The sequence below is a fragment of the Asterias amurensis genome, chromosome 12, assembly GCF_032118995.1.
Source record: "Asterias amurensis chromosome 12, ASM3211899v1".
In the NCBI taxonomy this organism is placed as follows: domain Eukaryota; kingdom Metazoa; phylum Echinodermata; class Asteroidea; order Forcipulatida; family Asteriidae; genus Asterias; species Asterias amurensis.
In genome coordinates this window covers 12,868,637-12,881,809 of record NC_092659.1, presented here as the reverse complement: position 1 = coordinate 12,881,809, position 13,173 = coordinate 12,868,637, and the positions used below count along the sequence as shown (strand labels likewise).

Here is a 13,173-nt window from a genome sequence, read left to right as displayed (position 1 = left end):
CGCATATATCACATTTTAAGCTCGGGTTGTTCGCTCCTTGAGAAAGTTTACCTGAGGTTGTAGGTGTTATCTGTTGTGGTGGACCACTACAGGTCTGAGGTAGAAGGACATCTGTGCTAACACCAAGGCGGTTAACCACCAGACTGCTCGCATAATCTGTGACACTACCAACTTGAAGATAAAACAATTAAAGCTTGTCGTTAGCATGAAGCTTTTTAAAAAAAGTACACTACCCAAAGATATATGGTGCTAAAATATAGTTTTGCGCTTTATAAAATGTTCTTTATTTAACATTTAATCACATTATATCATTATGTGTTCTGTCCCGTAAATATACCAGAAAAGAGATTCAAAACTGACAAGATAGGGTGTAAGGATAATACTGTTTAGTATTAATGCAAAAACAACTGCATTTTTGGTAAGTTATTTGAACACCCCAAGATGTTAATACATGTATTAACTATCTCTCAGGCAAAAGTAACAACACATGCGTTGTATAATTTATAACATTAGCCTTGTCTCAAGAGTTATCTGTTGTAATCCTTTAGGCACTGAACAGCAAACCTCCTTAGAAATTGTTTGGAAGTGTTGTTATTTTTTCGTAAAAGCTGTGGAAGTTATTTTTTATCACGATGTTATTTAAGGAGAACATTCAACTTCAACTAACCAAGATCCTGAGGCCACTCCAGTGTCCCCATCGCATTACAGAAAGAAATCGGTGCCACAAAGCCATCTAAGATGACGATGTCAGGAGCGCATAATCCAGCAATGCAGAATTTAACAGAGAGTGACAGCACAAAGTTCCGATTGTTTGATGTCTTGTCAATGGTGAATGAAATCGAGACTACATCACTTAGCGGTTCTCTGATCTGCATGCCCCACTTATAACTAAAAGACAACAATCAAACATGGGGTATGGAAATCTTAGGGATGAATAGCACAGCATGTGTTTTTCATAGGTAATTATGATTCGGGCTTCTGAGTTTTTACATATATAAATTGCTGTACACTTACTTGCATATCATCTGTAAGGTACGTACATTTTCTAAAACAACATTGATGTGCAGAAACATGTATTTTGTGTTCATTTGGAAAACCAAAATAGTTATGTCATACAATTTAGGAGCAATGAGCATTATTTGTTGTATGCAGCATCTTTACCTTAAGAGTGTGATATTGAAACTCCAGTTCTCAAAGCCAACATTCGCAGTCAGTTCACATGGGTTTACAATCAACCACGCGCGTAGAGTGTGAGTAATGCTGCCTATGTCTGTTGGTAAACAGCACTCCACCCCGAGGCATGTATCAGAATACTGGCAAACTCCACCTGATGGAAGAGCAGGTAGTACAGGCAGATGTGGACAGGCTGGAAATAGAGCAGCAACATCACACAATAATTATACACAATAAAAACAGTTTTGTTTGACAATTTTGTTACCAGCATCTCTCTTCCTTGTCAAGGCATTATATATTTTCATCCACTGTAAAAACAAATCGCCCGCTGGTATTTCACCTGGACCCATTCATAGAGCTGCTTAACGGTAAGCAAATTGTTTTGCTTAACGTGAAAAGAAAATGGCTCAAGCGTAAACCTATCACGAGCGGCTGCTAGCTTGAGCACTAAACAAACTGCACGCACAACAATTCAGATCGTTTGCCTAAGCAAAAAAAGAAGAAAGTGACGACAATAGAAAATGGCAACTGAAATGCAGAGTGGTAATACAGAAAATCATCACCTTCTCTGTCTGATACATGTATGTATTATTTGTAATGGTTCAAAGCGCCCCTTGAAATGTTTACACACTAACTTGAGAGTAAACAAGAAGAAGATACATTCCTACAACATTTCTTAAACATTTATAAGACACTCGTTCAGGTCCCTCACCTACCACACACACACATGTAAAATACACACAGCTGTGCCGCCTCACTAACAACGTATTGTAATGATGTTGCACTACATGTATGTGCTGTGCTTAAAGGGTGCTTAAAGACACTGGACACTATTGGTACATGTAATTGTCAAAGACCAGTCTTCTAAATTTGTGTATCTCAACATATGCATAAAATAACAAACCTGTGAAAATTTGAGCTCAATTGGTCGTCGATGTTGCGAGATAATAATTAAAGATAAAAAAAACACCCTTGACACACGAAGTTGTGTGCTTTAAGATGGTTGATTTCGAGACCTCATAATATTATTCAAAATTTTCGGTCTCGAAATCAAATTTGTGGAAAATTACCAAGTAAAGTTTTGTGCTAATAATTATTTTGAGTAACATACCAATAGCGTCCACTGCCTTTAAACAGAAAATAGGGGCTTTGAGGACCCTTTTAGCTTGCTTCGTCCACTTTAAGCAAAAAACCTTGCTTAAGCAAGGCTATGAAATGAACAATTTGCTACATGTAGGTGCGCCGTTAAACACAAAATCGACTGTTATTGTTAAGCAGGTGAGCAAAGGGGTGGCACAGCTTCAAGTTGTTCCCTTTTGTGCCATTGTTGTTGAGTCAATGACTGTCACCGCGTTCACACTATCCTGCTAGGAGGGTCAAAGGAAGATCTGATCTCGAAAGGGCGGTCAAAGGGAGATCACCGATTAGTGTGAACGCGATCAGGATCAGGATCAGATCCTCCTTTTTAACCTCCCTTTATTGCGAGATCAAATATATCAGATCCCGCAAAGGCGATCAAAAAACAAGTCCTGCAGTTTAAGCTGCTCACATCCGGCCATCGCTGTGTAATCTTCCTCCACGGTGTAATGTCAAAGCGTTTGATAGAGTAGATCATCAGATGGTAATTCAAAAGTTTATCCAACTCGGTGTAAGATCCTCTATTTTGCCATGGATTACAATTTTGTTGTCATCTCGTTTACAATCTGTTATAATGGTGTCTTCATCCTGGGAAACTGTTGATGCAGGAGTTGCACAGGGCACCAAAATTGGGCCAATTGCTTTCTTAGTTATGATTAACGATTTGTCACTAACTTGCCTGAGGTTTCGCATTTTAAATATGTTGATGACATGACACTTACTCAACCTTTTAAGAACTCTGATCAAACTAGTAGCATGCAAAACGAACTAGATCATCTCCAACAATGGACTACTGTTAATAATATGAGACTTAATCCTTCAATGTGTCAATCAATGAAATATTTGTTTTCAGCGTTCTCCACCTGTAGCAACTTCTTTTAATATTGAAGGCTGACTGTCTGAAAATTTTAGGCGTACATGTTCAAAGTAACCTTAAATGGGACACCCAAATTTATTAGATGTGCAAGTCTTTTAACCGCAAGCTTTTTTTCCTTCGTCAACTTAAGCGGTGTTGTACTCCTATAAAAGACCTTTTGTTGATACCATGTATGTTAGGCCTACAATTAAATACGCCTGCCCAGTTTGGTTTTCCAGTCTTAGTAAAACACAGTTGGATTGTCTAGAGAAATTACAGAGAAAGGCCCTTCGCATTATCCTAACAAAGGGTTTTTGTAGTGACAAGTCTTTCAGTGAAATTTACACCCACGTTGGTTTGTCACCCGTCTCTGTCAGACTCCAACAACTGCTTTCTAAGTTTGGTAAATCACTTGTAAGTTCTATAACAACTGTAGACATTTGCTCCCACCCAACAGAAACAATAATCTTAGAAATACTAACAAACTTTGCCCAATCAGGTGTAGAACTTACCGGTACAAAAACAGCCCAATTCCTTCCCTAACCACCCTTCTCAACAGTTGCATTTTTGTACTTCTTGGTTTTTTAATGGAGCTGGATTCCAAGTTGTAGTTTTTTTGTCATTTGTACATAATCTTTTAAACAATTTTTCTGAAAACACTTCCCTTTTAAATGTTTTTATAATGTATATTCTTAATGTGTATATTTTAAACTCAATTCAGCTAGCCCCCGGGCTGCAATGTTTTTAGAATTTTTGATACTGAATTGTCCACACTCCAACTGAACCATGTATGTCAGATTTGTTTTAAACAGCACTTCCAAGGCTATGTCTTTTTATGCTCACCTTCTAAACTGCGAGGCTAGCGATGATTTTGTTTTTTATAAGAATACTTTAATTGATAGAGTTAAAAACAATTTTAGCTTGCACAACAATTTTTCACTGCTTAATTGCATTATTAGAAGTCCTTCTTTCAGGCGGAAATTTAAGTCTGACTTTAAGTATGTAAACTGCGTCATGCATGGAACTTGTGATAGTGTCAAAACTGTTCTGTATGATAACAAGTTTCTTGAACATGATGATCTTGATACTCTTGGTCAGCTACATGTACTCAAATCGTTCTGACAATCCCTTTAAATTTCACACTTTGTCAATATGGTCCGGGGACGTCCGAGTGTCAAAGTTATCCTTATTTTTGAAAGGTTTAGAGAAAATAATTAAATAAAAATTATACTATCAGCTCCAGACATGACAGAAAACAGTCTTAAAGAATGTATCAGGTTGAATAGTTATTTTGTTTATTTATTTTTGTTTTATTAACTATTATTGTCTGAAGTAATTTCAACCCATTGTTTTTCTCAAACACCGTGATTAGGTCACGCTAAAATGTATATAAAAATATTTTTGACTTTTGTTTTTGTTTGTATGTTATCGATTTAGTTTCTTTGTATTACTGTCGTAGCTCATTGTATGTTATATAATAGCACAGCAGTATTTATTAGTCTTGTTTTATTGATGTACATGTATGTTGTTGCTTATGTTTTTTGTTGAATAATAGGGTTTAATGTGTAACGCAGTAAACCGATTTAACACCAGGAAATATGCATAATTATAGTCAGGTTGCACAGTCGGGGCTATAAGCGATTGGGATTGTCAGGGCGCATTCAGACGTGGTTCCATTGTTCTTTTCAACCAACCAAAGCAATGCATTTGGGGAAAGGGTGCTTGTCTTTCTGGGAACCGTCATTGAATATTCTGCCTCCGAGGAGTTAAGATAGATTGTATAGTTTCGCAAAATTCCCTCCCTCCCTCCCTGGGGTTAATGGAAGGGTCAGGGTATTACGGAATACGGGGTACAGATTGAGTTGACTGATAATCTTACAACTTACACTTAAAGCGGTAAGTTTAGGTTGTTCCTATAAACAAGAAGCTAATAGGCATTGTAGCCTGTGAGGAAGTGGTAAATTAATTTATGTGAATTGATATGGATAAATATGGTGGTAAAAAAAATGATGTGATTGTATATAAAGAAGTAGATTAATTTGGTACCTTCTTGGCAACTCGCTGGAAGTGGGAACCTCATTGACCCGGAGTTTTCTCCAGTCAATGAGTGCATTTATAATTATAATAATTGTAATTAGTCTGGTACCTTCTTTGGCAAATCGCCGAGAAGTGGGAACCTTTGCGGATTGGAAACTTACCGTTCGCAAAGTGAGGAATTGGGACCCTTTGCGAATTGGTCGCAAAGTGTATTATAATGGGAACTGGTATACTTCTTTATGTATGGATATCACTGGATGGAATTAAATAAAGGGAAATCCCTTATATTATTATGAATTGGCGTTTTACCACCGAATTCAGAGTACAGAATAAATTAACTCTTGGCAGAGTTCACTACAACAACAAATCCTTGTGTCTGTGTATATTTATCAGGTGGTAAACGGAGTAGTATAACTCCACATCAAGAGAAAAAAAAGTGGGCAGTAAATACCAAACCGTGGCGTATCACCTGAACGTATGTCGACATATACACAAATGGTTCGAAAATTGTCAAAGTCCAAGAACGTCCAACTTCTCAATGAATTGCATCGGACAAGTCGACGTATCCATAGCGTACGAACTCCTAATACTGGTTGTAAACCTTACCTGTGGAGTCACTTGTCTGTTCTGCAAGGCATGGAGAGGTTGAAACTAGACGCATTGGTAGCCCCAGAGCCTGCGCAAGAACTCCAAACCCCATATCCAAATTCCCCAGATGGGAAATTGTAGTCAATCCTACAAAAGGCAGAACAAAACAAATTGTTGTCAAGAGGAGCCAGCTCCAGGCATGGCAAAAAGAGGTTTGCAGTTAAGACAATGTCACATGCATTCGTACAAAGACAAATCATTTTATTAAGCCTTGCTTTATGTTATTTACGAGAGAACAACTAAGAGTTCTACAACTGATTTGAGTGTCGAAATATATTCATGTTTAAATAACACATTATCATAGTCATTGATGTTTACTTTGCATCGGGTATAAAGAAGTTAATTTGTTTTTTACCCATACACCCAGGTGTGTAAGCACTGTGTACTCAGTATATTATGCCTGTGATCATTTTTTTCACAGGCCTCGGGAAAGTACCGATTATACAGTGCTATGGGTAATATAAAAAAGCATAATTAAAATCATTATCATTGTTAAAGAATTGTCCTGAAAGTTGAAGGCTTATGTCTCAGAGGATATTACCAGGTAATTTTCTCCAGGAGATGGTTCCATTTGAGTAGCACTGAGGAAGAGGAGATATTGATTCATCTAGTAGAACGATTCGACCTGTGCATACATCACCCACACATGCATCCATAGATAGACTGGATGATAGCATGCCATCCAAAAGTTCCAACTTGAATCTTTAAAGCAATATTTCCAAGTATTTATTAGACACATTTTGCAGTTTAATAGGCTGATTTTGTATAAAAAAAAATAGAAACATTAATATTGGGCAATAAAGATTTTAAAAACTTACATGAGCGATACAAAGTTTCCGATGGTGACCTCCTTATCAACACCAATGTCCAGCTGTGACAGTGATTTACTGTACTTCCAGTTACCAAACTGTAACTTCAGCTGACCAAGGCAAGGGTCAACGATCATTGAGGCACTGAAGTTGTGATTAAGAGGTCCAAGGTTCACATCAAGGCAGCACTTTATTCCAAAACAGGACTCCAGGATTCCACAGTGCGCCCTTGAGTCGAGGTTACCAGGAAGCTGCATGTCTGGACAATCTGAAGCAACAATTTCTCAGAAATGTTATAGTGCATCTTTAACATTGAAAATTAAAGGCACTGTGCAGGTTTGGTTATCGTCAAAGACCAGTATTCTCACTTGGTGTATCCCATCATAAGCATAAAGTAACATGCCTGTGAAAAATTGGGCTCAATCGGTCATCGAAGTTACAAGAAAATGATGACAGAAAAAAACGCCCTTGTTGGACGAAATTTGTGTGCTTTCAGATAGAAATAAAATTATTTTAGTGAGAAATTACCTCTTTCTCAAAAACTACGTTACTTCAGAGGGAGTCGTTTCCCACAATGTTTTATACTACCAACAGCTCTCCAATGCTCTTTACCAAGTCAGTTTTTAAATTAATACTTGTTTTGAGTAATTGCAAAGCGTGTACCTTCCCTCTAAGTTATAAAAATTAAGGCTTCCTTAATGTACTGACTATTTTCTTTATTTAGGTTTTCTCGGTCAAGTTCGGAAAATGAGCAGCCAATTTAATTTCATGCGTTCGAATTAAAGCTAATAATTTGCCTCTCCGGTTTTTACTGCGTTTCAAATTCAGAATTCAGTAATTCAATTTCGTTTTGAGGCATTCAAATTCCTAGCACACTCATTATTTTTCATGACACACAGTCATCACTCAATCTGGTTCGACTAGCTATTTTTGTGGATTTAATCATTTTCAATTTTGAAAAGAGGCAATCAATTTTGCTAAACGAGGATTCAAATAAGTATACAACTAAAAAAATACGAATGAACAGATTAACCTTCACTCTTAAATCAAGCGAACCTTATTTTCTTTATTTTATGTTTCCAGTAGACTTTACCTGGGGCCCCATAAGTTTTTTTTTCTTCTTCATTTTTTTTCGGGAGCGATTTAATGGTTAACTGAGCAAGACCTGATTTGAATGTGTTTGAATGTTTTTGTTTTTTGGTAATGTTTTTCGGAGTGTAAATAATCTCCAACCATCAATCTGTGGGCGTGCCAGACATCTTGGCATAATATAGGTTTTCCCTGCAATTTCGGAAAATGCGCAGCCAACTTAACCATCAAGCTAATCTATTTCGCGCAAAATCGCATGCTACTGAAAAGGGTCATTCAATTTTGTTTTATGGTTAGTCAAATGTAATGTTGCGTCATTCGATTTAACAAAATAATCATTCAAGTTAACAATTCATCAAAGCAGTGCATTCAAATTCACTGACGCTTCTTGAGGCATGTGTGTCTCGAAAAAGAATGACGATACGCTAAATTGAACAGAGTGCTAAAGGAATTTGACTCGACTCAAAACGTAATTGAATGACCGAATTCTGGATTTGAAACGCAGTAACAACTGGAGAGGCAAAACAGCTTAAATTCGAACGCATGAAAATTAAATTGGCTGCTCATTTTCTGAATCTGACCGAGAAAACCTATATCATGTTAAAGAGTGCCAAAATAATGAACAGCATGCCTTTATCATTCGTAAGGAAACAAAAAGTTAACCAAGCATTTTTAAGATTGCACTTTCCAGAATTGACTGCCACAAAACGAAATTGAATGACTTAACACATGCCTCAGTATAAATCCTGCGAATTTGAATGCAGCTTCGATGAATTGTTAAATTGAATGACGTAAAAGTACATTTGACTAGTCTCAAAATGAAATCAGAAGCATTTCATTTCGTGCGAAATAGAATAGGCTGGTGGTTAAATTGGCTGCTCATTTTCCGAAATTGACCGAGAAAATCTATTATTGTCACCCCGATAAGAAAAGATATTGACAAAATAGGGACACCGCCAACATAGGGCTAGATAGTTCAATTGGTAGAGCGCTGGCACGTTAATCCGGAGGTCGTTGGTTCGAATCCCACTCAAGTCAACATTTCCTTGTTCACCACCCCCCAAAAAAAAAAATAAATAAAAAAATCTTTAGGTATTAAGTCAGAACTAATTTGAGAGGCAATGACAAGTAAATCCAAATACTTTTAATCTCAGGCTGTGCTCCGCGGCCATATTAATTGGTACATGTGGCTGGCTACCACACATAGGCCCAGACATTGCCTGCATTTCTATTCTAACACGTTGGAGCCACGTACTTCACAATTTAGTTTCTCATTTGCTATAAAAGATGAAAGTCACCAAACTATTTGGTTATTTATTTATTTATTCAAACTTACATCTATATGACTGGATCCCATTTGGGTGTACACACGGATCACCATTGAAGAAGTCTGGGTTGATGCCTAGTTGATTTAAGAGTAACTCGGTTACTCCCTGCACGATTTGTCCGGACAATGTTTGTACGAAACCATCAACTAAAAAACGAAAAGAAATACAGTTTTTAAGGTCTTAAAATAGGTGCTGTATTTAAATTGTGAGTTATTATTCATCGGCTGTAGATTTTATCAATTTTAACAACAATACAAAGTCTTCCTGGTATTAAATCGAAATATTATTTACTCAGAAGGCCCTACTTGTAGGAGAGACAATTGTCTATTCCATAATGTTGGTGAATGGTTTAAAGCACAAGGTTCATTAAAGACATACAATTTCACAATACACTTTTGAGTAAACTCGATACAAAACTGACCTGAGAAGGTATAACTACTGAAGTCCTGATTGCAAACCGGAATTGGTATGGTCTGCACAATATCGATGTTGGTACAAAGTTCATTTATGCAGTATTCTAGAGTCAGATTTACTTGAAACTCGCTGGATTCATCGAGTTTGTAGATGGAATATCTAGAAGACAAAAGGCAATAAATGACAATCAGTGATGATGCACCTATAAATCGTGAAAAAACTATAACAAAACCAAACAAAATCTTAAGGTTTGTAACATTTTCTGTTTTTCATAATTTCTGTTAAAGACAAAAGATAAGTCATTCAGACCATTGTTCCTTCAAGAAACGTCTTTGAGAAACTGTATTAAATGCAGACTCATTTTTTGAATACCATAGTACAAGAATGCTTGCTTAATTTTTGTTTTCAGTTCATGTTTATTGTCTCCGTCAATTTCGGCCAATTTAACCACCACTCTATTCTTTTTTCGCAAGGAATCGTATATGCTTCGGAAAAAAAGGTTATTCTATTTCATTTATGACCAGTCAAATGTACTATTGCGTCATTGGATTCAACACAATAAATAAATCAAACCAGCATTCAAAATTGCAAGAATTTTTTGAGGCGTGGATTTTAGTCAATCAAATTCCATTTTGGGCAGTCATTTCTGGAATTTGTGCACTCATAAAAAACGCTTGGTTGACTTTTTGTTTCCTTAAAGACACTGGACACCTTTGGTAATTGCCAAAAACCAGTCTTCTCACTTGGTGTATCCCAACATATAATATATGCACAAAATGACAAACCTGTGAAAATTTGAACTCAATTGTTCGTCGAAGTTGCGAGATAATATTGGAAGAACAAGTCCCTTGTCACACTACGTTGTGTGCTTTCAGAGGCGAAATTCAAATATTTTAGTGGAAAATTAGTTTTTTCTCGAAAACTACTTAACTTCAGAGGGAGCAGTTTCTTACAATGTCTTTTACCGAGGTCATTCACATTACATCTTGTTTCAGAAGCTCTACCACACTTTCACCTATCTCAATTGGCAGTTTTCCCAATAGAACTGGTTCAGAGTGTACGAGATCTTGGTGTCACGTTTCAGAACGATCTTCGAACGGACATCCATGTGAAAAAGATCTGCAGATCTTCGTACCTTGCATTACACAAAATTTGACAAATTCACAATCTTCTTGACAAATCCACCACAGAAAAACTGGTTCACGCCTTCATTACATCCCGCCTTGATTTCTGCAATAGTCTTCTTCTTGGTCTACCTGACTCAGCAATCTCCAAACTACAGTGAGTTCAAAACTCAGCAGCCAGATTGGTCACACGATCCAAAACCTGTGACCATATTTCACAAATTTTCTTAGACTTACATTGGCTTCCGGTTAGACAACGGATTGCATACAAAACCCTCCTCCTGACATATAGCTGTATCCATGGCCACGCAACTATATCAATCAATCAATCAAAGGTCATTTGTAGAGCGCCAAAATCAAGAGTTTGTTCTAAGGCACTGAGGCACAGTTGAATGGTTAGTAAGCCTGCTGGAACAGGTGAGCTTTAAGGAGTGTCTTGAATGAGGTGAGTGAGCTGGCATTTCTGATCTGTGTAGGAAGCGTACTCCACATTTTGGGGCCATATACAGAGAAAGATCTCTCTGCAAAAGTAGAATAGCGAGTTCTTGGCACAACAAAAAGGGAGCATGAGGTAGTTGAACGAAGAGGTCTTTGTTGAGATCTTAATTTGAGCATGTCCATGATATATCCAGGAGCTTGCTTATGGTACGCTTTATACATCAGGATCATAACTTTGAAGGAGATTCTTTGAGTGATGGGAAGCCAATGTAGGTCGAATAGATAAAGACTGATGGAGTCGTATTTGCGTATACTTAGAATCAATCTTGCAGCAGTCCTTTGAACATTATGAAGCCTTCTTTCCAGGTTCTTGTTGATGCCAGTCAAGAGACTGTTGCAGTGGTCCAGTCTAGATGTTACTAGTGTGTGCACAGCTAACTTTGTGGTCTCGACAGTCAGCAGTTTTCGCACTCGAACAGGAGTCGAACATGACCCCAAGATTTCTGACAGGACTAGTCTGGATAGAGACATCAACTCCAGTAATCTTTATTCACAAATATCAGCCTTCTAGAACTCTCCGCTCCAAATCACAATCTCTACTTGCCTATTCATCTGCCTCAACTAAGTCTTACGGCCAATTTTCCACGTCTTCTCCTACTTTTTGGAACAAACTCCCCCGTAACATCAAAGACGCACAAACTCTGGATTTACTCAAACGCCTTCTCAAAACTCACTTGTTAAAGTCTATCTAATTTTGTTTGTTTTTCTATTTTGACTTTGTACAGCGCATTGGGACTCCATGTGTAATGCGCTTTATAAGAACGGTTTATTACTAATATTAGTATTATTATCCATTGGTGTTAACAAGTAAGTTATGCTAACAATTGTTTTGAGTTATTACCAATTGTGTCCAGTGCCTTTAAGAATATTAAAGGAATAAATAAAGTTCACCCTTTAGCACGTGAACGTATACTGCCAAGATACCTGGCCGCCAACAGATTGATAAGTTGGTGAAGAATAAAATATTAAAATCTAAACAAATAAGAAGAACAAACACCCAGGGGGCCCCAATAATAACAAAGGTTCGCTTGATTTAATGTGAAGGTACGAAACAGTTGCCTAGTATAGTTTATTTGTCCTTTTGTATGCCTACAATCGTACTTATTTGAATCATCTTTTTTGCGAAATCAATTGCCTCTTTGCAACATTTTAAATGATTGAATCAGCAACATTTCCGGTCAAACAAGCTTTGATATAAAAACTGAATGATGATTGTGTGTCATGAAAAAGAATGACGATATGCTAAATTGAACAGAATGCGTAGAAATTTGTATGTCTCAAAGCGAAATTAAATGGTCGAATTCTGAAATTGAACTAAATTTGCAGCTCATTTGCCGAAACAGACCGATACAAACTTTATTACAAAATTTACCTTTGAAAGATGTTCTTTCAAACTTACCTAAGAACCATTCCAGGAGCAACTGAGACCATTGTCTCTTCACCTATCAGACAAATAAATTCATGACAAAAAAATGTATGTATTCAATACACAAGAAATCTTTGAAGGCATACAACGTAGTTGGCTATACGAGTACACAAGTATATTGAACGTACATTTACATAGTACATTTAGAAGATAGTAAATTTTAAATTTTAGTAAATAATAAAGAGGAAATGTTAAGATAAAATCCTATACATGGCCATTCTTCTTTGTCTTACCCCACTCATATGTAAAGACCGATCCATGAAACATCCACGTCTCAAGACCTAATGTGAAGGTGAGGTCACAGGGGTCAAACTTAAACCACGCTGTGGCCGAGACATCAGCTATCTTCAGATCCAAGTCGAGGCAACATCTGAGCTCTGTGCAGAAATCCCCAACAATAGAGCAGTTGCCCAGGATACCAGATGCACTAGAACAGACGTCTTTTTGAAGTAAACAAACAATATTGAGGAATTCATAAAACATAACTGTCTTTTGCACACTCATTAATTCTTATTTTTGGTATTATTATTAATGGGCACTTGGTATTGTTGTTACATTATTACCTTGTATAACAAAAAATGCCCTGTAAGGTACCCAAAATTTACAAATAAATACGTTGAAGGGACACTTGTTC

The 13,173-nt window shown here is 37.0% G+C and overlaps 1 protein-coding gene across 3 annotated transcripts in view; it reads right to left on the bottom strand.

The window, feature by feature from the left end:
* Window positions 1-13,173, bottom strand: part of LOC139944885 (uncharacterized) — a 175,711-nt gene that overhangs the window by 59,169 nt on the left and 103,369 nt on the right. For all 3 annotated transcript variants that reach the window (XM_071942035.1, XM_071942037.1, XM_071942036.1), the window contains 10 exons: window positions 12,773-12,979; window positions 12,513-12,555; window positions 9,499-9,650; window positions 9,086-9,223; window positions 6,670-6,928; window positions 6,393-6,553; window positions 5,810-5,938; window positions 1,162-1,366; window positions 668-888; window positions 52-171 (listed from right to left, as the gene is read on the bottom strand). In XM_071942035.1, coding sequence (XP_071798136.1) covers window positions 52-171; window positions 668-888; window positions 1,162-1,366; window positions 5,810-5,938; window positions 6,393-6,553; window positions 6,670-6,928; window positions 9,086-9,223; window positions 9,499-9,650; window positions 12,513-12,555; window positions 12,773-12,979 — 1,635 coding nt within the window. The remainder of the gene's footprint in view (window positions 1-51; window positions 172-667; window positions 889-1,161; window positions 1,367-5,809; window positions 5,939-6,392; window positions 6,554-6,669; window positions 6,929-9,085; window positions 9,224-9,498; window positions 9,651-12,512; window positions 12,556-12,772; window positions 12,980-13,173) is intronic.